Raw genomic sequence first — 27,884 nt, 5'->3', positions numbered from 1 at the left:
ATAGTTCATAAAAATGAACAAGGTCACATAAATGATTCATTTGAGCCTGTGCAGCCTTAAAGGGACTTTGCCTTCTTTTTTTTTTCTTTTTTTTTTGCTTTAGTGTTGTCGTTGCAAAAAATGTATCCCAGATGAGCATACCTTGGGACCCCCCAGAGAATAAGTACGTACTTCTGTGCGGATCCTCGGATGAAATTCTGCAGGCCCCCAATGGTACCATGACTTTGGTAACCATGGTTCATTTTGTGGTTACTATGATTTTACTGCAAATAAATCGGAAAGAGTAGACCGACTTTTCTTTCGTCAAAATCGGTATACGTTGACCGAAATTTCGAAACACTGCCTTCAGTGGCCATAGCGGTAGGTGTTGTAAGGCATATGGGCATGTGTGAGCTCCATTTATGTCCAGGAGAGGTCGCCAAAAGCTAGTAGTGAAGCAAGTTGTTTTCAGCTTTGCAGGACATTATACAATGAAGAGAAAAGCATATATTTATAGATTCTATCCCCCAATCCAAACCCAAACCTTACCTTAACCATTAGTGGAGTAAAAAATAATGTTAGAGGGAAAAGTGAAACCTGATGCAATGCGCTGCCAATCGCACCAGGTGGAAAGGTAAACACATTGAAACCACTGCAAACATGTCTGATAAGAATACTGCATGTCAGCGCATCAGCATACAGTCGCCAATCCTAGGGTACCGAAACTATCGGAAACAACATGCCGACTTCACGTGTGATCATGTTGCAATCCTATGGTTTAACAATGGTTACTTTAGTAAAAAAAAAAATAAAAAATTCTCCCCTTTTCTCCTCAATTTGGAAAGCCCAACTCCCAATGCGCTCTAAATCCTCGTGGTGGCGTAATGACTCGCCTCAATCCGGGTGGCAGAGGATGAATCTCAGTTGCCTCCGCGTCCGAGACTGTCAATTTGCGCATTTTATCACGTGGCTTGTTGAGCGCGTTACTGCGGAGACATAGCACGTGTGGAGGCTTCACGCTATTCCCTACGGCATCCACGCACAACTCACCATGTGCCCCACCGAGAGCGAGAGCCACATTATAGTGACCATGAGGAGGTTACCCCATGTTACTCTACCCTCCCTAGCAACCGGGCCAATTTGGTTGCTAAGGAGACCTGACTGGGGTCACTCAGCACACCCTGGGATTCAAACTCAGGACTCCAGGGATGGTAGTCAGCGTCTTTACTCGCTAAGCTACCCAGGTCCCCAAAACGATTTTCTTAAAGGAATGTCACCCTAATTAAATATATACAGGGTTTGGGAGTAACTGATTACATGTAGTGGGATTACGTATTTAAAATACAAAATATTTTATATTTTGTTCTATTATGAAAGTCCACGCTAGGTCACAATTTCTTTTTTTCTCTAGTAAGACATTTGATATTATGGCAATAATGTACTACAAAAATTTTATTCTTGATAATTTTTTGTATTGTTTTCCTGTAAAATTATCTGAAATTCCTTAAACAAGATACATTTGCTTTATCTTGTTTTAGAAGCAACACTGCATAAGATAATTAGGCTTTTTCAGAGAATGTATTTTTAATGTGTCGCTGTACTGGCAGATATTTTTACTTGTTTTTTTATTTATAGTCAAAACAAGTAAAAAAAAAAAAAAAAAACTGCTAGTGCTGAAGAAGTAATCTTAAGTATTTAGATTAAGTTATTGACCTTGAGTAGTCTAACGGAATATGTTACAAATTACATTTTACAGCAGGTAATGTGTAATCTGTAGTGGAATATTTTAAAAGTAACCCTCCCAACCCTGAATATATAATATCATCAGATACTACATTTTTAAATAGTAGCTTGACTACTTAAGAGTAGCTTGTAGCTTGGGAAGCTTCAGTTTCAAAGTAGGGTTGATATGGACCATGTTCTGTGGATGTGTTGAACACAAAATAATGGCATAATCCATCTTTAATTATCATTTTATTTTAGTGTCAGTGTACAGATCATTTAAACTGTATCATTACAGAACTGAGCAATAAACACATCTAGGAAGGCTTTACAAAAGCACTTTGCATTTGATCTCTTTATTATATAAACGTTCAACTTGACTCATCAAACTTCTTTTCCATTTGCCCGTTTTAATTTTTAGTGTTTTAGCATCCTTACAAGAATTTAATGGTCTTCAGATTAATTGTTCTGTGGTATACTTGTGAAACCTATACTTTTCCAACAAAATGTAATAAAGGATATGCAGCTCTCCGGAGCAGAGCAGGGGAAGGAGTGCAGATCCATTAACTCAATCATTTATTAGCCTATAAAATCAGATGGTAATATTTAGCAAAACGGCCTTCTATGACAGCCAGTGCCATAGCTCTTTCATCACTGCTCAAATTATGCTGAAGAGGCAAAGGATGGGGAGACTGCCCCCTATATGCAGGATGTTCGATAATATGACCAAATTAAGCAAATCTCTTGAAATTATGCAGATTTTTAATAGCACAGGGGCATTGCAATCTTCAAATAAGATCTAGGAATCTATCGGTGGATAGCAGACCAACAAAATGCCAAATTACATGATATTCTGGATATAGCCTTAAACATTTAATCACCCTTCTTAGTTTGAAGCTTAAAATCAGACAGCAAGTGCGAAACCACATCTTATCTCTGATTAGACAGCTTCTAGAAGTATCTCTGCTGTCCATGCACACAGATCTCGCTTTGCTATGATGGACTGCTCCCTGCGGCTCACACACCTCCCATTTAATGTAAAACCGCCTATGACTAATTATGGTAATTCATTACATCTCCAATTAGGCTGTGGGCTTATGGCAAACTGGCCCCATAAAGAGCAGGATTTATGGAGGCTTTGAATGTCACCCAGAGGACAGAGGGTTGGCTCCAAATCATTCTGCTCTGAGCCTCCAGCTCACTATATCATCGGCACAATAGACAAAGACACTCCACCCTGCTTTGTTCAATCACAAATGCTACCCATCTACCAGGGTCTACTTGTCTCCACTATCACTGTTTAGTATACTTTACTATAATGATCCTGTTTTATATACTGCCCTGCAAAGGCACAATGCAGTAACTACATATTGTCAAAATTGAGTCATGATCGCGATTCAGTCTTTTGATCTGTCCTGTGACAAACAGGTTTGGCTCATGTTCAGATTCTAAGAACAGAGTGAGACAATCTAGAATATCAAACAACTTTGAAGCCATTCTTCTCAGCTTCAGTATAAGCATAGTTACTGAGTTTTGGCTTTCTAAGTGTATTGCATGACCTCATAAACCTAAGCTTTTATCTTCAAACATTCATGTTCCCCATAATCAATAGAGTCAATAGTGACCAGTCTATGTGGAGCAGCTTATTTAATCAATGCTTCAATACTTGCAGTGCAGTCTACAGAGAGTGCTCTCTCCATTTCTTCTCCACCTCTCTAGAACTTTCCACATATGGACTTGCCATCTGCACCTCCAGCTTTGATTTTCATGACTATCATCTGTGAATGCACAGGAAGAGAGCTTGTAAACACTGACAGTCAGGCAGTCCTAAAACGTGAGGACCCATGCCCTTGGCTGGGCCCCACTTTTTCCTCTGAGCAGAGCTGCAGGAAGGCTGATTTGTTCCCTGGCTTGAGATGACAGGAGCTGGTGATGTTGTTATGAGCACGCCCCAGCTTCAGTGTTTTAATCAGGCACACAGCGGGGCAGCCCATCTGCTGCAGCAAACCTCCAAGCCACTAAAAAAACAGGACCTGGACTGAATAGTAACTGAATGTTCTTTTAATACTGCTCGCTTTTGTAGAAGGTATTCAATGTTTTTTACATTTTCACTAATTTACTATTCATTTAGCAGACGCTTACAGTGCAATCAATCTATAAATTTCTATCCTACAGGAAAATCAACAAGAGGGCCAATTGTGTTGTCTGCTCAAACGGATCTGTTCTTTCCAAATGTCCAAACTGTCCCCAGTGTTCAAAGCTGGAACTACAATTATGCACATGTGAAACAGTACAAAGGCCAAAACTGCATTCTTTCACTTACTTCCTTGAATGGATGTGAAGTGAAAGACACAGCATGTTCAATGTTCAGAAACATCTGAATAATTATTAATTACGTTAATATACTCCCAACCCAAACCTTAACCATAAAGCCGCTCACACAGCGGACGAGAAGCACAATGCCAGGTCGTTTTTCACCATGATATCTCACCGCGTTTAATATTTTGAATAGAAACAATGGATTACTATGAAGCCAGTTCACACGTTGAGCGTACATTCATGCGCAGACAATTTTTTTTTCTTTGTTCGGTGATGAAATGCCCTGACCAATCAAATATGAGCTTTGGATCATGTGTCAGGAGCCGCTGCAGTTACCAATACTAGCGCAATTGACGGCGCTTAAGTACAGAAAGCTGTTTTGACCACCGACATTAAATGGTGAAGTAACTCAAGGAAGAAATAATGAAACAGCAGTGAGGATGTTTATTTAATTTGCATATTAATAATATTTATACTATTGCTGTGACTTGCAGTGCACTTTGTGCCTTTATACCAAAGACATGTTGGTTTGTCCACAAAATTATGTCAACTTTATTGCTGTGTTATCGTTAACAGGCATTAACAGCTGTACTGTCGTTAACAGTAAAGTATTTATTAATATGGCAGACTGAAGATGAGTTTTGTTGGTTGCATTATACAGGCTCTTGGAGCATTTACATGCTGTCATGTTTCATTCGTTACATGCAGGGTTTTGAGCAAATGTATAATATAAGTAGATGTACATGGCAATAAGATACAATAATGATTTTTCCGACTGACAACAGTTGTTTTAACAGTCATTATGTAAGTGCATTATGCAGTTATTTTAAACCCTCAGACATTGTCTGCATGATAATACTGTCAGTCAACTTGTCCAGCAGGTGAATTGCAATAGTTTGTGAAAGTGTCTCGAATGTTTTTTCCACACTTGTCATCGCTGCTTGTAGAGAGACGAGTTGTATTTTTCCGATCGGCTCTTTCGCTTGAGAACTCGTTTGCTTGTCTTTCGTATTGTGATATCATGGTTGTTTACTATTGAAGTTGTCAACTAGTTCATCTCATCCGTGATGGGCGAAGGGCAGACCAGCTGAAAGGTGCTTTGCACCACCTACCATACTGAGGTAAAATTAGGCATCTATTGTAAAGGCGTGAATGTGTTCAGCAATCAGTCGCCTCGCTTTTAATGTGAAAGGTCCATTTGTCGGCAATTCGTTTCCGATTTGGTGTACAAAGGCCATAAGACAAGACACAGGTAAAACACACAGGAACCAACAATGTGGTGCAGGTGGCAGTCCAAAGCTGTTTATAGTCACTGTACAGACAAAAGTTACAAACGTTTTAGCCCTTCTTCAATAATGAACAAAGTGACGTAGATGACTTTGCAGGTTAGTGTATAAAACTGTTGCGCAACTGCACAAACTGAATGATTAGAAACAGTGACCTTTTTTATGCAATTGCTCTGTGTGTAGTCTTCATGCAAGCTGTCAAGCCACAAAAAGACATGCTTGTTGATGAAAATACATTGTGTTGGCTATAAGAAAGATATATATATATATATATATATATATATATACACATACACACACACACACACACACACACACACACTATCTTCTGGCCATGGCTAAAGTAAATAATCCGTGCCCCTTGATAACGATTTGGGTTGAATTTATTGGAAAGCTATGTGAGTGGCTCTCTGTGGCGTGGCAGACTTTTGAGCAGCCTCCAAAGTGTGTGTACATTCATAGAAAACAATGGTTTTGAATTTTAGGACACACTGTGTCTTCCACCAGACATAACCCTAATCCAAACCATGACAGTACAGAGATCAAAATACTATTCTTACACTTTCTTCTTTGCAAATATAGTATCCACTAGCCGAAGATCAAAAGGGAAATGACATCAAAGGCACAGTGCAGGCATTTTTCACGGCATGAACATTCGCCACATGGTGACGCTTTTCCGTAATTCGGCACGTCAGATCTGAATTTGGGTGGAAAAATATAAACACGCCATTTTCCTGTGTGCATCAGTATGTGTGTACCCTGACCTTGGAATTTCAAGGGTCATGCTCATGCACTACTGGTTGATCTACGAACATACAACTGTATTGATCTTGTGGTTATTGCATTATATTAAAGTAGTTGTTTAGTTTTACTTTGTTACTGACAGAACAGGACTCCTTGAGTCCATTGACAGGAAGTGGTTATAACAGGAATTCACAAAGGAGGAAATTCAGAGACTACACCACCTCACTAGCTGCAGAAAATCTAGTGCTGAATTTCATGCAGTTGGACACTCCATTCGGCTGAACATCCTCTTCTATGACATCACGTTCCTCTCTATTTCTCTCTGTGGAGGAGATGGATGCAGCCCCTCCTCTCTCCGCACTGCTCAGGAACTTGTGGGAAATGTATAATGAATACTAATGAATCCCCACTTCCCTAGACAGGTGTCTTACCTCCACCCCTCTCACAGCTACCATCCCGTCCTCTCCCTTCTTCTCCTCTTCTCTCTCTCCTTCCCTGACAGAGAGGAGTGAGCTACTGACATGTGATGTGAATTTAACACACACTAGGCTCAGTGGAAACATCCTCTCCATCCTGAGCTCCGTAATTAGTGCTGATTCTTTAACAGACTGGACAAATTCAGTCAGGGGAGTCACTGTTCCAGATTTCTTCCATTCATTCATTTCTCAGAATGTAATCAGGAAGCACAGCTACGAGAGCAAAACAAAATTAAATCATGCAGATATAGGTCAGGAGCTTTAGTTAATGTTCACATCAACCATCAGAATGGGGAAAAAATGTGATCTCAGTGATTTTGACCGTGGCATGATTGTTGGTGCCAGACGGGCTGGTTTGAGTATTTCTTTAACTGTTGATCTCCTGGGATTTTCACACACAACAGTCACTAGAGTTTACTCAGAATGGTGCCAAAAACAAAAAACATCCAGTGAGCGTCAGTTCTGTGGATGGAAATGCCTTGTTGATTTGAGAAGTCAATGGAGGATGGCCAGACTGGTTCGAGCTGACAGAAAAGCTACGGTAACTCGGATAAACGCCCTGTACAATTGTAGTGATAAGAACAGCATCTCAGAACGCACAACATGTCGAACCTTAAGGCAGATGGACTACAACAGCAGAAGACCACATTGGGCACTTTATTAGAACCATAGTGTTCCTAATAAAGTGCTCAGTGAGTGTAGATTTCTTAAATCAGAGAACCTAAAATCTTGACAATCAAAACTTACAATGTTAACAGATTTGGTTTAAATTGCTCATATATGTTACTAAATTTAAACAGAAGTTTCAAGAGTATTATTGTCTATCAACTGCAGTATTATATAGGATTATGTAATGAGCTAATTAAAATGTCTTTAGTATTTATATTGTGTGAAGCTTGGCTGAACGAGTTAATATGCTAGTAACAATTCGTATGGGCACATTCTTCTTGGCAGAGAAGGTAACGGCCTGACATGTGTTTTAATTAAGTTTCTCACTTCAGTGCCCAGATATTTGTGGATGTCAACGCAGCGGAGCGCATGGACCATGAAGAGACAGTCCGATGTGCCAAACAGTTCTTCTACACCAGATAATTAATTCCACACCTGAATAACTGCTATTTGATTTGTTTGTTATGTTTCTGCATAAAAAGGTCAGACATTTTGTTTCCAGTTGGTTTGTAACATACTGGTACATATTGATCGTACGTACAAACAACACTGACAGTCTATGTAGAGAAATGTCTCACATGTTGTCTGATCCTTTGGAAAAATGTCATCCAATGATCAAAAAAATCATCTGCTGGTGCTGCCGTCTGAAATAAAGACATTGCACATCTGTCTTGAAATATTCTGATGCAAAGCTTGACATGAACACACATGATACACTGCTTCCACCTGGTGGCCACAATCAACTCAATCGGCTTTAAGAAAGGCTCAGAGCATTTTCTGAAAGCATTAACACACATGCTTTTAATTCATTCTTACACAACCTTTCATAACATATTTATGATATATTTATGCTTTTGATAACAAAAAAGATTTACATTCACTCAGTCATTCTTATTAAATACTGGAGCACACGTGGATTAAATGTCAAGCATCATGTCTACTCACATCTTTCATCACATATATTTTACAAATACTTGTGCTTTTGAAATAACAGTTTGCTTTACATCCTACACAGAATGATAGAAACAGTTAAATAGACAGTGGCTTGTGAAACATGGCAGTGCATGAAGCTACAACAGCAGGCCATGGAGGGGTCCCTAAAATGAACAAAAACTTTTTATAAAATCAGATAGATCAATTAAACAGCTTAAATATATCAGATATTTGAAAAATAAGGGCAAATCAATGTAAGTTTGCTTTATGTATGAGAATTAGATATGCTTGGGTTGCCATTCTTGGATCATTCACTCACCTCAAGTCCCTTACAGAGCATACAATTCCATAACATACTCCTTGGGCACAATTCCAATGGCCCCTTTCGTCTCCCCCACCCACCAGCCAAAGGTGTCATACTCCTGTGGAAAAAACAGAAAAGCCGATAACACCTACTAACTGCAGTTTGGGCGAAGCAAAAGAGCAGTGTTCATTAAACTCACTCACTGTTGCGACAAACCAATCAGAGCAGTGACACAATCAGTGAGGTCACATCACATAGGTCGATGCCCAAGGGATTAAAACTGTCAATATATATAGTTCATTGACCCATTCATCTTCAGGTTTGCCTCATTTTCTTCTCATGCTGTCTCTATCCCTCCATCTCTCCCCCCAATTCTTTTCCACCCCTCCCTCTGATTTTCCAAGGCCAACTCAAGGACACATAGCCCATAGGACCTATAAAGATTACACAAGAGAACGTGAACATCCGATATATTTTCTATGAAGTACAACTGATATATGAGCCCTAGTACAGAGTCCTGTTCTTTACATACAGAGACAGACAGACTGAGATCAGCTCTTCTCCAGCTCATGGAATAGATAACCATAAAGATAAGAATGAGATAAGATCCATCCATCTGTCTCTTTTTCCCTTTTCACCCCCTCTGTGATCTGTTTGTAATTATGGAATACAGAAAGACAGAGCGCCATTCACTTCAAAGCCACAAAATCCTGTGTTTTCTCCACATGCATGATACTCTGTTTCTCACAGATGCTTTCTCAAAACTATAAGGTTATACGGAGGCAGATATCTGTCAGGACACAGTGTGTTCCTTCTTTGAAAAAAGAAAATGCGGGGGGCACTGAGGACTGGATTGGACTGTGGAATAAATGTAGCTGCCTGAGCTCTACATAAAATTCCAGTAAACTCAATTTCTAAGACCTTTGGATGAGCTGGATAGTGGCACGCTTCTGGATACAGACATAACATCCAAGACAGTTGATGCATTTCACTGTTAAGCTGAGCAGGGTGAGTGCCACCTCTAAATTCTGTGTGAATAGAGATGCTGGATAAAAGCAATACTAAAATATAAAAGGTATATGTAAAACTATAATATAATATGTATAATATACACTCACCAAGCACTTTATTAGGAAAACCTGTACACCTACTTATTCATGCAATTATCTAATCAGCCAATCGTGTGGCAGAAGTGTAATGCATAAAATCATACAGATACGGGTCAGGAGCTTCAGTTAATGTTCACATCAACCATCAGTATTGGGGAAAAATGCAATCTCAGTGATTTTGACCGTGGCATGATTATTGGTTGCAGACGGGCTGGTTTGAGTATTTCTGTAACTGCTGATCTCCTGGAATTTTCACGCACAACAGTCTCTAGAGTTTACTCAGAATGGTGCTAAAAACAAAAACATCCAGTGAGCGGCAGTTCTGCAGACAGAAATGCCTTGTTGATGAGAGAGGTCAACGGAGAATGGCCAGACTGGTTCGAGCTGACAGAAAGGCTACAGTAACTCAAATAATCACTCTGTACAATTGTAGTGAGCAGAATAGCATCTCAGAATGCACAACACGTCGAACCTTGATGAGGATGGGACATAACAGCAGAAGACAACGTCAGGCACTTTATTAGGACCATAGTGTTCCTAATAAAGTGCTCAGTATACACGTGTGTGTTATAATATATATAAGGCAGCTCTGATCCTGCTTTGGTTCTGTATATATTAAATGCAGCATCTGTTTAAGCCATAAAATGTTTTTTATTAAAAGTCAAACAGACACACATATAAAGAAAATATACATACATATACAAACATACATACATACATACATACATCTACAAACATACATGCATACATACACATAATAATCATACTAACTATATTACACCACTCTCTCCACACCCCACCCGAGAGCCCTCCAAAAACTCCAAATACCTGCCCCATTTCTGTATAAACATATCCAAGCCACCCCGTCTTCCCGATGACATCTCCTCATAAGCTGCCACCCTCCCCACCTCCGTGCACCACTCCGGATATGGGGGCGCACTAGCTGACCTCCAACCACTCAAAATAACCTGCCTGGCAATCATCACACAGGTCAGAACCCAGTTCTCTATATGGCCATCCCCCACATCGATGACCACCCCATCGCCCAGAACACAAAGTCTGGGGCAAAACGAAACCCGAGCGCCCACCACATCGCATACAAAATTCTGAACATTCGACCAGAATTTCTGGATCTCGACACGCCACCAAAAAACATGGGCCATGTCTCCATCCTCCAACTGGCATCTCCAGCAGGTGGGTGTGTCTTTAAGACCAAGCCTATACAGTCTAGAGGGGGTCCAATAAAATCTATGCAAAATTTTGAATTGTATAAGACGCACCCTTGCATCTCTAGATGCAGACTTAACGTTTTTAAGAATCTTAGCCCACACTCCTTCCTCCAATGCCAAGTTGAAATCTTTCTCCCATACTTGAGAGGAGTTAAGGTTCCATCCCCCAGACTCTGAATTAACAGGGAGTAGTACACTGATGTCTCATGACCTTTTCCAAAAGCCACAATCACCTCTCCCAAAGCATCTGCCTTCTTAGGGGGGTGTGTGCTACTCACAAAAAAGTACAAAGCAGGTGGCGCAGTTGTAAATACCTATAAATCTGAGGTCTGGGGATCCCAAAATGTTGGACCAAGTTTTTAAAACGATCTCAACACTCCACTTTCATATAGGTCACCAAGTGTAGCAACCCCCCCTCACAATCCACTCTGGCCAGCAGAAAGGGGACTTGCCAATACACAATCTTGGGTTCTGCCATATGCTGGAGGCAACATTTAAATAAGTGTCCAATTTAAACAATCTGGACACTTTAGTCCATACCGAGTGTAAATGCTAAATAACGCAGTATAGCTTAACTTTTCCGATTAGTTTGATAGAGATGCTTTGTAATGGCGAAATAGGGGCAAGAACTGCCTGTTCAATAACAAACCAGGGAGGGGCTCTCTCAGGTGGAAGTGACCAATGAGCCAAATGTCTGAGACTGAACGCATAGTAATAAAACAAAATCTTGGGTAGGCCTAGCCCACCTTTGTCTATCGGCCTATGTAACTTATTAAAATGCAATCTGGGACGTTTACCATTCCAAATGAAGTACTTCGCTATGCTACCAAATTGCTTGAAATAAGAGAGGGGGACATCTACAGGGAGAGATTGTAGCAGGTAGTTATATTTTGGAATACAATTCATTTTAATAACATTAACCTTCCCAATCATCGATAAATGTAATGAAGCCCACCTGCCCACATCGCTCAAAAACCTTTTTATTAAAGGGTCAAAATTAACACTAAATCAATCAGACAAATTTGCTGAGAATAAAATCCCCAAATACTTAATGTCCTGTTTGGGCCACTGGAAGGCGTCCGGCTGGAAATCCGTTACTGGACAGTACGCTGTCAGAGCTTCGGATTTAGACCAATTTGTATCCTGAGAACTTGGAAAACGAGAACTTGGAAAACCTCCTCTGTGGAGGCAAGGCATAGATCTAGTAGGTTCAGAGACAAATAATAAAATATCATCTGCGTAAGGCAGGCGCTTATGCGCCACACCTCCCGCAACCACACCTGGAAAATCATCCTCCTTTCTTATCGCGGCTGCTAATGGTTCCAGGGCAAGACAGAACAATAATGGGGAAAGAGGGCAACCCTGCCGAGTGCCCCTATCCAGAGTAAAATAATCTGAAATGAATCCATTTGTTTGTACCGCTGCTACAGGGTATCTATAAAGTAACTTAATCCAACCAATAAATGTACTTCCAAACCCATACATTTCCAAAATCTTAAAAAGGTAATCCCATTCTACCATATCAAATGCCTTTTCGGCATCAAGTGAGATGGCAGCGACCGGAGACTGATCATTCGCTACAGACCACATGATATTGATGAGACGCCTGATGTTATAATAATTATTAATTATTATAAAATTATTATATATTATTAAAAATTATAATTATTAATTATTATTAATTAATTATTAATTATTATGTTATCAGAAGAGTTGCGGGCCCGAATAAACCCCACCTGATCTATAAGAGATGTCATAACCTTACTTAATCGGTTAGCCAAAATTTTTGACAACATTTTTACATCTAGTTGGATCAGGGAGATTGGACGGTAACTTTTACACTCGCTTGGATCTTTGTCCTTTTTAAGAATCAGACTGATCCGGGCTTGTGTGTGGAAGCTTTCCATTCTTTAATGATTCAGTATAAACTTCTAACAAAAGTGGAGCCAGTTCTGTAGCATAGGATCTAAAAAATTCTGTAGCAAAACCATCTGGCCCCAGAGCCTTGCCAGTAGGTAGGGACTTAATTACCTCGTCAAGCTCTCAATCTCAGAATCAAGAGAATTTCTTTGCTCAGTCTTCAGTTTAGGAAGATCTAATGGTTCCACAAAGTTTCTAATATCTTCATCAGTAGACGAAGATGTGGAACTATAAAGATCAAGAATTCTTTAAAGGCATTGTTAATATCAATGGCTGAGGTAGAAATTTCACCACCAGCAGATTTCACTGAGGGAATGATAGAAAGAGACTCTCTCTGCTTTATATAACAAGCCAAAAGCTTCCCTGCTTTGTCCCCTGACTTCCCTCTTGTCCTGAATAACCAAAACTCCACTTTCTGCACCAAAAGAGTATTATATCTATATTTCAATTGTGTCAATTCTCTGAGGCCATCAGATGACATACGGCACTTCAGCTCTGCCTCTGCACTTTTAATATTTCCTTTCAACTCCACGAGTTCTCGTGCCTTGGATTTTTTGCTGAATGCGGCATACTGTATGATCTGACCCCTAAGAACCTCCCAAGCCATGCCCGCAGAGGATACCGAGGACCAGCTGGTCTCCATATAAACACTGATTTCAGTCTTTAACATTTGTTGGAAATCAGGATTTTCCAAAAGGGATACATTAAGGCACCAACTATATGATTTCTTTTCTCTATATGTGGCAACACCTCTAAACTCACCAGGGCGTGATCCGAGACTAAAATGTTTCCAATTGAGCAATCAACAACAGATGAAACGAGGGATTTGGATATAAAAAATAAAAAAAATCTATTCTAGAATAAATCTTATGGACTGATGAAAAAAATTTATAGTCTCTACCAGATGGGTTCAAAAGTCTCCAAATATCTGTAAGACCAAGATTTTTACACATCCTGTGAAGCGTCAATGTTGCTCTAGGGGGCTTACACACTTTTGCTTCACTGTGATCAAGGACTGAGTCGATCAAAAGATTAAAGTCTCCTCCCAAAATTATATCATGAGGGGTGCCAGCGGCTTGCAACATCCCTTCAAGATCTATAAAAAAGCCCTGATCATCAGTGTCAAAATCAGACTTTGCTAAAACAAAAATGACTCTTACTAATTTATCATTAAACTGTTTGAGACATTTGAATTGTAGATGTTTATTAATCAATATAATGACTCCCTTGCTTTTACTTGAGCCAACATTAAAGAAAACATGTCCACCCCATATCTTCCCAAATTTTTCAGCTTCCTGCGGAGAAAGATGCGTTTCTTGAAGAAACACTATATCATATTTCTTACGCTTAAGAAAATAATCTTCTTTCTTTTTATGGGGTGCCCCAACCCATTCACATTCCATGTGGAGAGAGATAGTACACTCATTTTAACATTTGACATTTTGATATAATAGAAAAAATTAATTGTGTGCCAAAAACAAAATTATGAAGACCACATTTCAACATTAATGCAACAATAAAACCCCGAACTTCCCCCCGAACAAAACAAACAGCAAAAAAGGAAAATGTGCACATTAACCCAGCGCACGAAAGCACCAACTGGCATCAATCCCTTTAAACTCAAAGAGTCCATGTACGCCTATGAGAGCCCCACGGCAACTTTGCCATCAGATTGCTTAATTTTGCCTCACAAATTTGTAAGGCAAAATTACATAACATCAAATATTTTGTAAAACAAACCCTAGCCAATAGGCAGAATAAACACAAAGAACATGTAGACTCATTCACAGAACTGTCTCGAAGGTGTGTTCCTTCACAAAACAAATTCCAGCTGATATAAAGCCGTTCATTTTCCTTGGACAGACAAACAAATCTTCAGTGAGCCGGCTGATGAGTGCAGCAGATGACGTAATCATTCCAGTGTCCCACGAAAATACTCTACAAATCATACTCCAGCCAACAGGAGGCAAAAGCACAAGGAATTGACAGATTCATCCATAAATGTCCCGAAGTAGTGTTATTTAAAAAAAACAAGCTCCAACCGCTAGACGGAACCAGCACAAAAGGAAACGAAACAAGCATCCTGGTTCCTCGGATGGTCAAGAGTCAATTCAATCGGAGGCCGCATAAAAGTATATCCCATGATTTACACAGTCCGCCAACTTTATAAAAGACATCTTTTGTGTGGGCATGTAGATATTTTGCAGTCATCTGTAGTGTCTATTCTCAATCTGCCTGGTAACTTCATTGTAAAACTGATCTTCCATCAATGCAAAAGTTTCTTTAAGGAAAAGTGTTAATCCACAAAACAAAACAAACTCCAGCCGCTCGGCGGAGCCAACGCAAAAAGAAACAAAAATGGCGCCCAGCTTCCTCTGAAAGCCAAAGTATGTACAGTGAGTCAATCCACTCACATGAGAAACACCCAATGGTTTACTCACCCATTGATTCAATAAAAGACATTTCCTGATTGGGACATGTAAATACTTTGCTGCCGTCCTTGGTGTTTATTCTCAGTCTGGCCGGAAACATCAGAGCAAAAGTGATCTTCCGCTGATGTAAGAGTTTCTTGCATTCCTTAAACCGATCGCATTTCTCTCGTCGAGTTCGCAAAGTCTGGGAACAAGAAAATATTGTAATTCTTCCAAGAAAGCTTTCCTTTGCTCCTCGCCTGGCGCAACACGAGATCTTTATCGGATGATCTCAAAAATTTGGCCAGAATTGATTGGGTCCTTTCTCCCTCAGCAGATCTGTGAGCTGGGACTCTTTGAGCTTGCTCGGCTTCCAGCTTGTGGCCTGTTATGTCGAGCAGATTCGGAAAAAGCTCGTCTAGGAATTTCACCATATCTCTGCCCTCCTCATGCTCAGGAATTCCAACAATTCGAATGTTATTCCTGCAGCTTCTATTCTCAAGATCTTCAAGCTTTTCAAGAAAACGTTCCAAATCAACTTTGGTCGCGGGCGGATTAGCGGCTAAATCCCTCTCTGATGACTCCAAGTAATCGATTCGTCTTTCAACATCTGTCACTCTTGTGACTAACTCATTTTTTTTTTTTTATTATTTACATAATTTTTTCTCCATTGCCGTAATCGATCGACGTATTACAGCGAGATCCTCCAAGTCCGCAAGTACCTTCGTCAACATCACTGACATCTTGGACAGTTGACGCTGGATTCCTTCTGCCGCTGCACCATCCAAATCGAGTCCCTGGTCCACAGGCCTGTCTGGGCTTGTAAGTGTCTTTTAATGTCTCCAGAGCCCGAGGATCTTGACTTCTTTGCCATGTTTACCTCAAACAGCAAATGTATAACTGGGTGTATCTAATTTCACCAGATTATATCATGAAAATAATTTAAAAAAATTAGCAAAGTGCACAGAGCTGTCTCTCACACATCTGCCCTTCGCATGGCGTCACCTCTATAAACCAATTTTAAAAACTATCGGCAGATTAATCGGTTATCAGCCTTTTCCTCAACCTTAGTTATTGGTATCACCAAAATCCACTCGCATCTGTGAAGCCTTAAACTTTGTCATTGTGCAACATGATCACACGGGAAGTCAGCACGTTGTTTCCGAGAGTTCCGGTACCCTAGGTTCAACCACATTATGCCGACTCACCAACAAGCACCGTCTCCTATCAGACATATTTGCATCGTCCCCGCCGTATTTATCTTTCCCTGTGCCACAACCGAAAGTGTGTTGTCTTAGCAGAGTGGGAGACCCCGGTTCGGATCCTGCAATGAAACCAGGAAGTAATTGCATTCACATAATCAGTGACAAGCACAATACGGAGGTTTCATTTTTCCCCTCTAACATTACATTTTTACTCTGCTGATGGTAAGGTTTAAGTTTGGGGTTTGGGTTGGGGGTATTAGTTTATAAAATATGCATTCCTCTTCACTGTCCTACAGCTGAAAACAACTTGCTTCAAAGTTCACTTTTGGCACCCCTCCGTGGACTTTTCACCCAGAAAATAGAGCTCATACACCCAACAACACTTACCGCTTTGGCCACTGGGGAGACTGTTTTGAATATTGGTAAGCACAGCCTGAGTTTAGCTAAAGAAAAGTAGGTATGGTTTCAGATTATAATTTCATATTTTCATTCATCATTTTATTTTAAATCATTTATTTCTGCAATTGTAATTTCTTTGTATCTATGTGCAGTGTAAATGCACCTTTTTGTGGTAAATATGCTAAAAAATATATAAAAATAAAAACAAAAAAAGGACAAACAAGGACAAATATACATTTTGCAATGGCTTCATGGTGAAAGCACATGCCTTACTGAAAAAAACATTTTGCAACCACAGCTTCCAGTTTTCAGAAATGTTCTCACATAAACAGTGTTTCATTTGTTACACTTGAAAAGAACGGTCAGCTACACTGAAAAGCTTCAAATTTACTTGGTTTTAGTGATGGCTACTGCAACATTCACCCTCCGTTTTCTCTGAATCCCAGCATAGTTGAGCCAAACCCGTCTGTCACAGGACAGATCATAATCTAAGGGACCCCGATTGCATTCATTACTCAATTTTGATTAAAATGTGTATGCGTTTTGTCTTTGCACAGCAGTACACTAAATACCTGAAACATCTCAATCCAGTGCAATGATTGTCGACTGACGTTTATAGTCCTTCTCCCTGACATTCAAGTTTTTGATCTTCCTAAGGCTGACAAGACACTCACTGCTCTTCATCCTACTATCCTTACTGTCCGAGAGCAATGAGGTTTGAATCATGCCACAGCTGAAGTTAAATATGAAGTTTGTGGGCCCCTACTTGACCTTGGCTGCCTAAGTGATTCCTGCTGTATAATGTATAGTGCTTGTTCCAGCCAGCAAACCTCTTACTGCTTGCACATATCTGTATCTGTCTATAAAACACAGGTCTGGTTATGCAGCTGCTGACAGCTGCTGCAGATACATACACACTGTAATGGAGAGCATCTCTACATCAAAAACTGTCCTCAAAGAGGAAATGTGTACACAACAAAGAACTAATTTCTGAAAGACAATGAGGAAATAGAATGTTGATGTAAACAAATCTTTTCTCTTCACTCATTTGCACTCACATGTGCCATTCACTGTGTATTAAATGGTGAATGCGCGGTTTTGAACAAAGGATATTCATTATTGTGTTAATACTGCAATGCATGGGATGTCATGATGGACATAAGCAGAGGCCAAATTTGTGGTCTTCCATCCTCTCTTTCCACAATGACAGCTCTCATATGTCTTTTGACATTGTGCTTACGGTTAAGGCATTGCTATGGCAACCAATGTAGAAATATCGGATGTTGACTATGCTGTCTAAACAAACAGATAAATAACAGTGTAGACAGTCATTCTTAAAAATCAGAGTTGAAAAACAACTTGGATTTATGAGCAGTCTGAACAAGTCCTAATCCCATTTTGCAGATAATAGTCATTGCTGAACAGTAGGAGTAGAGGTGAAAGCTAAAAACTGAACTGGAGTGTTGAAGAGCAAGTTCCACAGCACCATGTCCCACACACGTGGCAAAATATAGGGCAGCACAGTTGTCCGGACTGTGTGAAATGAGACAGGAAATGCATATGTGAAGGGGAAGCTTCCTGTAGCTGCCCTTTGATACAGACACACCTCATTGACAGGACCAGCGCCTGGTGCTGAGGGCTGCCCCAGTGATCAAGCCTTTCTGAGTTTGTGAGCATATGTAAGAGAGTGTGAGTGTGTGTGTGTGTGTGTGTGTGTGTGTGTGTGTGTGTGTGTGTGTGTGTGTGTGTGTGTGTGCGTGCGTGCAAATACCTGGGTGGGCAGGAGGGGTAGATTAAGAGACAAGTGTGACAAATAAGACTGCAGCAGGAAATCAGTGCAGACCTACCTCACACTCCACCAACATGCCCACACACATGCACACCCTTACAAGCAACATCTATCTGGAAGGTATCTGGGGGCTATTCCATAGACTTAATTCAGTGGAAGTGGATTAGTTTGAAACTCAAGGCAAAGACTTGACTCTTGGCCACATTAATGTACAGGTAAAGTGGGACTGTGACGAGGAGGAGGGCGTGGCCGGGCAATAATGGAGCAGGAGCTGAATCGGCAGGAGAGCGAGATAAGGGGCAGCCAGAGACGCCGGTTCGAGAGAGAGAGAGACACACGTGGCCGTGTTGCATGTGTGTCTGTTCATTTATGTTTTATGTTGTGTTTTATCATTAAACCTTATGTTTACTGTTCAGCCGGTTCCCACCTCCTCCTTGCCCGTCCTTTAACTGTTACAGGGACACTTTCTAATAATTTGTCATTACCATTGTTTTAAAAAAAAATGATCCACATAGCTACATCAACATACCTCAGTATCACAGTATGGTAGTCATCCCATAGTTTAAAATTAAAGGAATATTCCAGGTTCAATAAAAGTTAAGCTCAATTGACAGCATTTGCAGCATAATGTTGATTACCACAGAAATATTTGTAACTTGTCAATTATTTTTTTAACAATCACAGTTAGTGTAAGGCACTTACAATGTAAGTGAATGCGTCCTGTAAACAAACATCAAAATACACACTGTTTCAAAAGTATAGCCACAAGACATAAACAACGTGTAAATATGATGAGATAAAATGTGTTCTACATGATTTTAGTGTGATAAAATCACTTATAGTGTTTACTGGCATGTGTCATCATGTCAATGAAATTGCAATTTTGGATATAACTTTACACTGATAAAGATACGTACACTATTTTTTCACATGTAAATCATGTTAATATGTACAGTTGAAGTCAGAAGTTTAATACACCTTAGCAAAATACATTTAAACTCCGTTTTTCACAATTTCTGACATTTAATCGAAGAAAACATTCCCTGTCTTAGGTCAGTTAGGATCACTACTTTATTTTAAGAAAGTGAAATATCAGAATAATAGTAGAGAGTGATATATTTCAGCTTTTATTTCTTTCATCACATTCCCAGTAGGTCAGAAGTTTACATACAATTTGTTAGTATTTGGTAACATTGCCTTTAAATTGTTTAACTTGGGTCAAACATTTCAGGTAGTCTTCCACAAGCTTCTCACAATAAGTTGCTGGAATTTTGGCCCATTCTTCCAGACAGAACTGGTGTAACTGAGCCAGGTTTGTAGGCCTCCTTGCTCACACACGCTTTTTCAGATCTGCCCACAAAGTTTCTATTGGATTGAGATCAGGGCTTTGTGATGGCCACTCCAATACCTTGACTTTGTTGTCCTTAAGCCATTTTGATGCAACTTTGGAGGGATGCTTAGGGTCATTGTCCATTTGGAAGACCCATTTGCAACCAAGCTTTAACTTCCTGGCTGATGTCTTGAGATGTTGCTTCAATATATCCACATAAATTTCTTTCCTCATGATGCCAACTATTTTGTGAAATGCACCAGTCCCTCCTGCAGCAAAGCACCCCCACAACATGATGCTGCTATCCCCATGCTTCACGGTTGGGATGGTGATCTTCGGCTTGCAAGCCTCACCATTTTTCCTCCAAACATAAAGATGGTCATTATGGCCAAACAGTTAAATTTTTGTTTCATCAGACCAGAAGATATTTCTCCAAAAAGTAAGATCTTTGTCCCCATGTGCACTTGCAAACTGTAGTCTGGCATTTTTTATGGCGGTTTTGGAGCAGTGGCTTCTTCTTTGCTGAGCAGCCTTTCAGGTTATGTCGATATAGGACTCGTTTTACTGTGGATATAGATACTTGTCTACATGTTTCCTACAGCATCTACACAAGGTCCTTTGCTGTTGTTCTGGGATTGATTTGCACTTTTTGCACCAAACTATGTTAATCACTAGGAGACAGAATGTGTCTCCTTCCTGAGCAGTATGATGGCTGCGTGGTCCCATGGTGTTTATACTTGCGTACTATTGTTTGTACAGATGAACAGGGTACCTTCAGGCGTTTGGAATTTTTTTTCTGAGGTCTTGGCTGATTTCTTTTGATATTCCCAAGATGTCAAGAAAAGAGGCACTGAGTTTGAAGGTAGGCCTTAAAATACATCCACAGGTACACCTCCAACTGACTCCAATTAGCCTATCAGAAGCTAACTGGCTAATTGTCTAAAGGCTTGACATCATTTTCTGGAATTTTCCAAGCTGCTTAAAGGCACAGTTAACTTGGTGTATGTAAACTTCTGACCCACTGGAATTGTGATATAGTCAATTAAAAGTGAAACAATCTGTCTGTAAACAATTGTTGGAAAAATTACTCATGTCATGCACAAAGTAGCTGTCCTAAACGACTTGCCAAAACTATAGTTTACTAATATTACATTTGTGGAGTGGTTAAAAAAATGAGTTTTAATGACTTCAACCTAAGTGTATGTAAACTTCTGACTTCAACTGTATAATGTTTACATCTTGTGGTAATACTTTTGAAACAATGACACTATGTGTATTTTAATGTTTATGGACCGGTTCTATTCACTTCCATTTTTGGTGCCTCACTGAACCCAACATTTTTGCTTTTTCTTTTTAAATAAACAAAATAAATATTAAATAAATATTCAAAATATTTTATGGTAATCAATATTATGCTACAAATACTTTCGATTAAGCTCAACTTGTATTGAACCCTGAACACTCCTTACCACAAAAAATTAATTTTGACTCACCCCTCCTTTTCTTCAAAAAAAAAAAAGAAAAGCAAAAATCTGGGTTCCAGTGAGGCACTTACAATGGATGTTAATGGGGCCAATTCATAAAAGTTTAAATAATCACTATTTCAAAAGTATAGCCACAAGACATAAACAATATGCGTGTTAACATGATTTTAGTGTGATAAAATTGCTTTCTTACCATTTCTGTGTAAAGAAATTTTACAACTTTGTTGCCATGACAATGTAAACCCTAAAACGACTGTAAAAATGCTGATTTAAACAGCTTTACAGCTCAAATAATACATGAGTTTAGCAGAAGAATTAATGTAATTAATTATAAAATTATAAGCTTCATATTTCTGCCTTTAAACCCTCCAAAAATTGGCCCCATTCACTTCTATTGTAACTGCCTCACTGTAATCTCGATTTTTGCTTTTTTTTTTTTTAAAGAAAATGAGGGACGAGTCAAAATTATTTTTTGTTGTAATCAGCATTATGCCACAAATGCTGTTGATTGAGCTTAACTTGTACTGAACCTGGAATATTCCTTTAAGCTTTTCCAGTTGTCCCAGTTTACCTGTTCTCACCCCTTTTGTAGCTAAAAGTGGTAAGTGGTAATCTTCAAATGTTATTTTTGTAACATTAATTTGAGATGAATAATGTATGTAGAATAAAGTTCTGCATGATTAAATAAGACTATCCTAAAATCTGAGACTGAAATGAGGTAGGTCTTTGACCAGCTCTATTTTGAGGCTGGTTGCAATTGTTATATATGCTGTTGGACCCCAGACAGACCATGTGACACTATTTTGACCAAGCATTATTTACAGCACACACTGCCTTGCTTTGAAAAGGGGAGAGTGTGGTGTGTGTGATTTAGGGCCTTGACACCTCCCCCTGGTCTGATGGTCAATACTCTTTCAGAGTCGCTGAGGGTCTGGACAGGGGGGTAAATGGAGTGGGGTGTTAGACCTGCAGCTGCTGCATGGCCAAGGGGAAGGAGGTAGGCCACTAATAGCCTCACTGGCCTGTTCCCCAGACTGCTCTGAATGGCCTGTGAGCCACAGCTGGACACTAAACCCACACCAGCTTTACGGTCATCCACAAGACCGGCAGGATGGAGGCGGCAGGGGGAAGGGGCTATGCTACAAAAAGTGCCTGTAATATTCATAGTAAACCAATCGGTGCAATACCCAATAAAATGGTACAAACAAGCCAAAGCATCATTGGACTGTGTTGAATATTACTCTCCAAACATTGGTACATCTCAGGAGTTTCTCAGTGTATTGTGTTATGTATAAAGTTATGTCATAGATACATAACATTCATATATTGCAATTGGAGGTGTGTACTGAAATAAAAAACAAAGCAACACAAAAGAATAAAACTATTCCAAAGACTAATTGTCTTGTGCAGATGTAAAATGCTGCCTCACCAGTTGTAGCAACTAGATGGCGTAATTGCTCTGAAAAAGGCATTCACTGCTGGCTCACATTCAGACCACATTCTGTCATTTTCTGACAGCCTGCTGACTTTTAACAGAATTAGATAATTTCCCCATTGGCATGCTTTATATATCCATTACAAATTATGGATTTTTAGCCACTGGTGAAATTGGGATGTCATCTCTGTTTCTCCTGAAGATGCATTATCTTGCTACTGCACATTCCTTTGTTTCTGGTTAAATTAATATAAATAAGGTAAATTTATGGAAAGCTGCATTCAGCAGTTCTTTTTTGTAGGCTTCTTTTATGTCTAATCACTTCTAAAGAATTGAACTTGCACCATTATGTAATGGATCACACTACCCTGCTGAAAACACCAGCATGAATTTCCAGGCTAGTTTATACTGGATTGTATAGGTCTAGTAAGTGGACTAGTATAGCCATGTGGTTCACCAACAAAACTTTGTTAAGCTGGTTGTCCAACATGATTTTTCTCGTAATGTTGTTTGACCAAGCTGATCTTGCTGGTTTAAAAGCCTGGTGGGTACACCAGCACACTAGCATTCCATACTGGAAACCAGCATCCAAAACACATATGCTGGTGACCAACCATGCTGGTCCTGTCAGCAGTATAGGCAGACGTGTACAAAATTCCTTACAGAGTGTAGAACAAAGGTGATTACTGCTTTGCAAAGGCAAAATGCATTAACTAAAAATCAGGTCTCTTAGACAAAGATCTGTCCTATGACAGACAGGTTTGGCTCAATGCTGACACAACATGCTCAGATTCAGACAAAAATTAATAGGAAAATTGCAGTAAATAAAATATTTACACTAAAACCAAGGCAAAGTGCAGTTCTTACATTTGTTTGCGGTAATAAAAGGCCAACTAAAGTATTTGCATTTTTGGAGTCATTCGTCATAAAATGCAATTGGTACCAATATTTTGAAGCCCCAAAAACCCTATAAAGGCAGCATAAAAGTAATCCATAAGACTCCTGTGGTTTAATCCATATCTTCAGAAGCAATATGATAGGTGTGGGTGAGAAAAAGATCAATATCCAAGTCCTTTTTTTTACTATAAATACTATAATAATAATAATAATAATAATAATAAGTAGATGGCGATATGCACAAAGAATGTGAATTGCCAAATAAAAAAAGAAGAAGAATGTGAAAGTGAAAGTGGAGAATTATATTTATATTAGATTTACTTTGTTTCAAGGAGCTCTGAAAGGTATTGAGCTAATTCCGTTAGCCAGGTACAAACCCCAGTACCCTGCACAGCCTGCTTACGCATCGGGGATGACAGGTAGGGGAAGTTTTTAACCAAGTGCACTTTTCTACCACACCTGGTATAAATACAGAGGTGGATTCAGCATTTCCTGTGAACACAAACTGCCATTACAACCATAAATAGTGACTGGCTGAGATGTGTAGTGCAAAAGGTCTGCAGACAGTTGCCCTTTGCTGAACATGGCATTAAGCCGTCTTCCAATACTGAAATACCCTCACACACAAGTTCACACACATGCAGCGGGCAGACGTGGAGAGAGGTGACAGAATGCCATTGGCTGCCAGACTGCTCTGCTCAGGGCCAAGAGTGCTAAAATGGTTTCCGTAGTGACAAGACTAATCCCATCACTGCGCACAGGGCGAGGGTGTATTTAGCTTCCACACTCAGCAACACAGGCTTCCCCTCTGCCGAACACGAGACACAGCTTGCACAAACAGGCCCAAAACAAACCTTTTTGATCTGACTCATATGTGTTACCCAGACATCACACCATATTTACTTAATAGATCATGATTCGATGTTTTTTGAAATTCATGAGAGCCTGAGAGGGCAGCAAAAGCAGGTTAATAAAATTGACCTCATATTGAATTATTTCTGTCCATGATCACATGGGCTGTGAATATTGCAGTGGGTCTGGAACTTTCCAGGACACTGGCTCCTGTCTTACCTTGCTGAGGATGTAGATGGTGTCTCCCCTCTTAAAGGACAGCTCATCGGGTTGCTCACTGGCGCAATCCCACAAGCCCTGAAAGTAGTTTGCATAGTCTGTACTCTTGTTCACTGCTGCAGGGAATAACAAAAGATGGAATCATTTGTCACCAAAAAAATAAATAAAAAAAATAAAAATAAAAAAAAAGCAATAAAAGGCAAAAAAGCAAGGAATAACAAAGTAAGTCAGAAAGAAAGAAACGACTGACAAAGAGAAAGAACTGGTGAAGGAATGAAAAAAGAAAGTGAGAAAGAACTGATGAAGAAAGGAAGTATTGACAAAGGAGGAAAGAAATAAAGAACAAACTGATGAAAAATAGGAAAGAAACAACTAACAAAGAAAGAAAGAAAAAACTGATGAAGAAAGAAAGAAAGAATCCATTTGTGATAGAATTTCATCCTTTTTAAATTGTTGTTTCATTCTCAGTACAGTCTTCAAGCATTACTAAATGTTGGGTTGTAAAAACAGTGCATGTTAGCTTGTTGGTTTGGTCTCTGAAAGACCAACCATCTCATGAAGTTTATGTCTGACAGGACTAACTGTCTATGTGTGTATATGTTTGGTTCAAAAGTAAGTGTTTGTGGTTTGGTGTTTCTCTGGCTCAGAACTGTCCACTAGTGGGCAGCAGAGTGTGTGTGTGTGTATATATATATATATATATATATATATATATATATATATATATCCAAGTTGTAACTAGTGTAACAGCCTTTATTGACAGACTCCAACACATTGCAGCTGCATCATCCTGTAGTACAACATGCAACATGTTTAAAGGTACCATAGCTGCACTCTTCTGTGAAGTCACAAAATTGTCCTTAAACACTTGATAATTATACTTTGGATGTATCTGGCTTTTGATGAATTGGCCAAATTACTTAATCTTGAGCAGAGTTTCAAAGATTTTGTTGGCTATGATCTCTTTAATGTACCATGTTTATTTTCCGTATGGAAATGGATGCATGGTTGATGAAATATGTCATGAAAGAGATATTTTAGGTAGATTTGATTATTTGTTCACATAGGTGGTTTATATTTATAGTTAACCTGCCCTACAGCAGATTTTGAGTAAGGCATTCTCATATACAGCAAAAACATATTTACACATCTGTGCTGTTTTAATCTAAAAAAATAAATAAATAAATAAAAACTGTCAGGCCTAAAGCTGTCAACCTAAGCAGCACTTTGAATGCAGTTCATATAAAAAATACCTCACACATTAATAACGTTTACACATTATTACTTGTGGATACCCAGGTATGCTGATTTGGCAGATTATTTTATTTATTTTCTAAATTTAATCTTGTCCACTGCTACTCTAACATTTTATTTAGGGCTGCATCCTAATACAACCTGGCATCAGTGTTATAGCTGATGCATATGTCTGGAATCAGTGCTTACAGAAATGCATTTGCAAAAAATACTATCATAAGATGACAGCTAGCACTATTCTGCTAATTTCTAGCAAAAGATCAAGGAAATTAATGTGATGACCTCGCTTTCCCAGATCCATGAATGCTTTATAGAAAAACCTGTATTTTCTCCACCATTATGACTCTCTCTAGTGCTCTAGCTGGCCTCCTCCTCTGAGCATCTGTCACGAGATCCTGCCTCAGCCATCGTTGCTGTCAGCAGGACTTCCTGTGCTGTGAGCTTGGAGCAGAGGGCCATGGTGGGCCACAGTGCACCAACGGAGTCAGCTTCCTGCCAGCGCCTGCCTACCAACCCCTGCCTGGTGCCCAGCACTCAGCAGGATACAGACTTCCCCCACACAGGGAAAGAAAAATCATTGCTGCCCAAAAAACTGTTTAAAACAATAACTGTGAAAATATCAAGAATATTTTTTAAGTTTTGAGAGATTTTGTCCTACCAATTACCACAATTATTTTAAATGAAATCACAACTTGAAACATAACATAAAAGCTGCACAAAGCAAATGTGCACTTGAATGAAAAGGAAGATATGACAATCTCAACTAGGGTGTGCCATGGACCAAGGCTCATGTAGAAAGCTGGTTCCTGTGGTGTAGACCACTGGTTATGCTTCAGGACCCAGAATTACCATTGGACTTCAAAATAGCAACCCAACAAGGTACCCAAAATTGTTTATCATACTACAGTAAACAAACATGCACCTAAAATCAAACACTGAAGTTTTACCATATACTGTAAAGGCCCAACAATAACCAAAATTGTTTACATGACATAGGCTGAATAGGAAAGATTACAATTTTGAAAAGACATAAAAAAACAGAATTGTGACTACCTAGGACATAAACACTGGGCCAAATATTAAGCTGCTGAATGACAAATTAACAGTCATTACAAGTTCATATACATATGAATGAGATTTCAGTCTGTACAAACCATTTATACTCATTGCAATTGAGCCCGTATTTAATTTAACCTTGAGCGACCCCCGCGTCCACATGTGTGGACATTGTATTTTGACTTCGCTATACGCAAGGCATAATTTAAAAGAATAAAAACCGACTGAATACTGTTCAAAAGACTCTAGACTGTCATTTAAAAGGTTAACTTCTGCCGCACTGAGTCATGTGAAACAACATGACGCCGATTTCCTTGAAGCGCTCCTATGGGCACAGTGCCAACTAAAGTGCCTTTGGTAAGAAATCTCTTTACATTTTTTCATTGAAACCTGTTTGGTTGTGAAGAGGAGAGTCTCTAGTTTCGTTTGATATGCCGCATTAAAAAAATAAGTTAGTTTTTCGCACGTCAGTGACATGATAAACATATGTCCACATGTGGAAACTCGTACCGCATTTCCTCAAGTAGAAAAAAGCAAGTTAATTATTTTGAATAACTTTCAACTCAAACACATCTGTGGGTCATTTTGCTTCATTTTAATATACATTGTTATATTTTATTTTGTTATCTCTGTGTAATACGATTCTATTCATTAACATTAGTTAATGCATTCCTATTTACGTATTTACTGTGCATTTTCACATTGAGAATAAATGGGTTCATCCAAAAGCTGAAAAATGTTGCTCACAGAGGCTTATATGGACTTAGGATAAAAATAAAGTGCATTTCAAACTGTTCTGAGACCAGTGCAGACAGACAGCACACTGGAGGTTAAGTCATTCATTAAATAGGGAGCATCCTATA

General features: G+C 39.3%; 1 protein-coding gene across 2 annotated transcripts in view; it reads right to left on the bottom strand.

Annotated features, from left to right (window-relative positions):
- Positions 1–2,078: 2,078 nt before the first annotated feature.
- LOC127454109 (src kinase-associated phosphoprotein 2-like) overlaps positions 2,079–27,884 on the bottom strand; it is a 37,713-nt gene continuing 11,907 nt past the window's right edge. For both annotated transcript variants that reach the window (XM_051721079.1, XM_051721080.1), the window contains 3 exons: positions 24,712–24,827; positions 8,448–8,550; positions 2,079–8,292 (listed from right to left, as the gene is read on the bottom strand). In XM_051721079.1, coding sequence (XP_051577039.1) covers positions 8,458–8,550; positions 24,712–24,827 — 209 coding nt within the window. In that variant the 3' untranslated portion in view covers positions 2,079–8,292; positions 8,448–8,457. The remainder of the gene's footprint in view (positions 8,293–8,447; positions 8,551–24,711; positions 24,828–27,884) is intronic.

The sequence above is a fragment of the Myxocyprinus asiaticus genome, chromosome 16 (genome assembly GCF_019703515.2).
Source record: "Myxocyprinus asiaticus isolate MX2 ecotype Aquarium Trade chromosome 16, UBuf_Myxa_2, whole genome shotgun sequence".
Taxonomy (NCBI): domain Eukaryota; kingdom Metazoa; phylum Chordata; class Actinopteri; order Cypriniformes; family Catostomidae; genus Myxocyprinus; species Myxocyprinus asiaticus.
The sequence above is the reverse complement of the archived record's forward strand: the minus strand, read 5'-3'. Positions and strand labels throughout refer to the sequence as shown.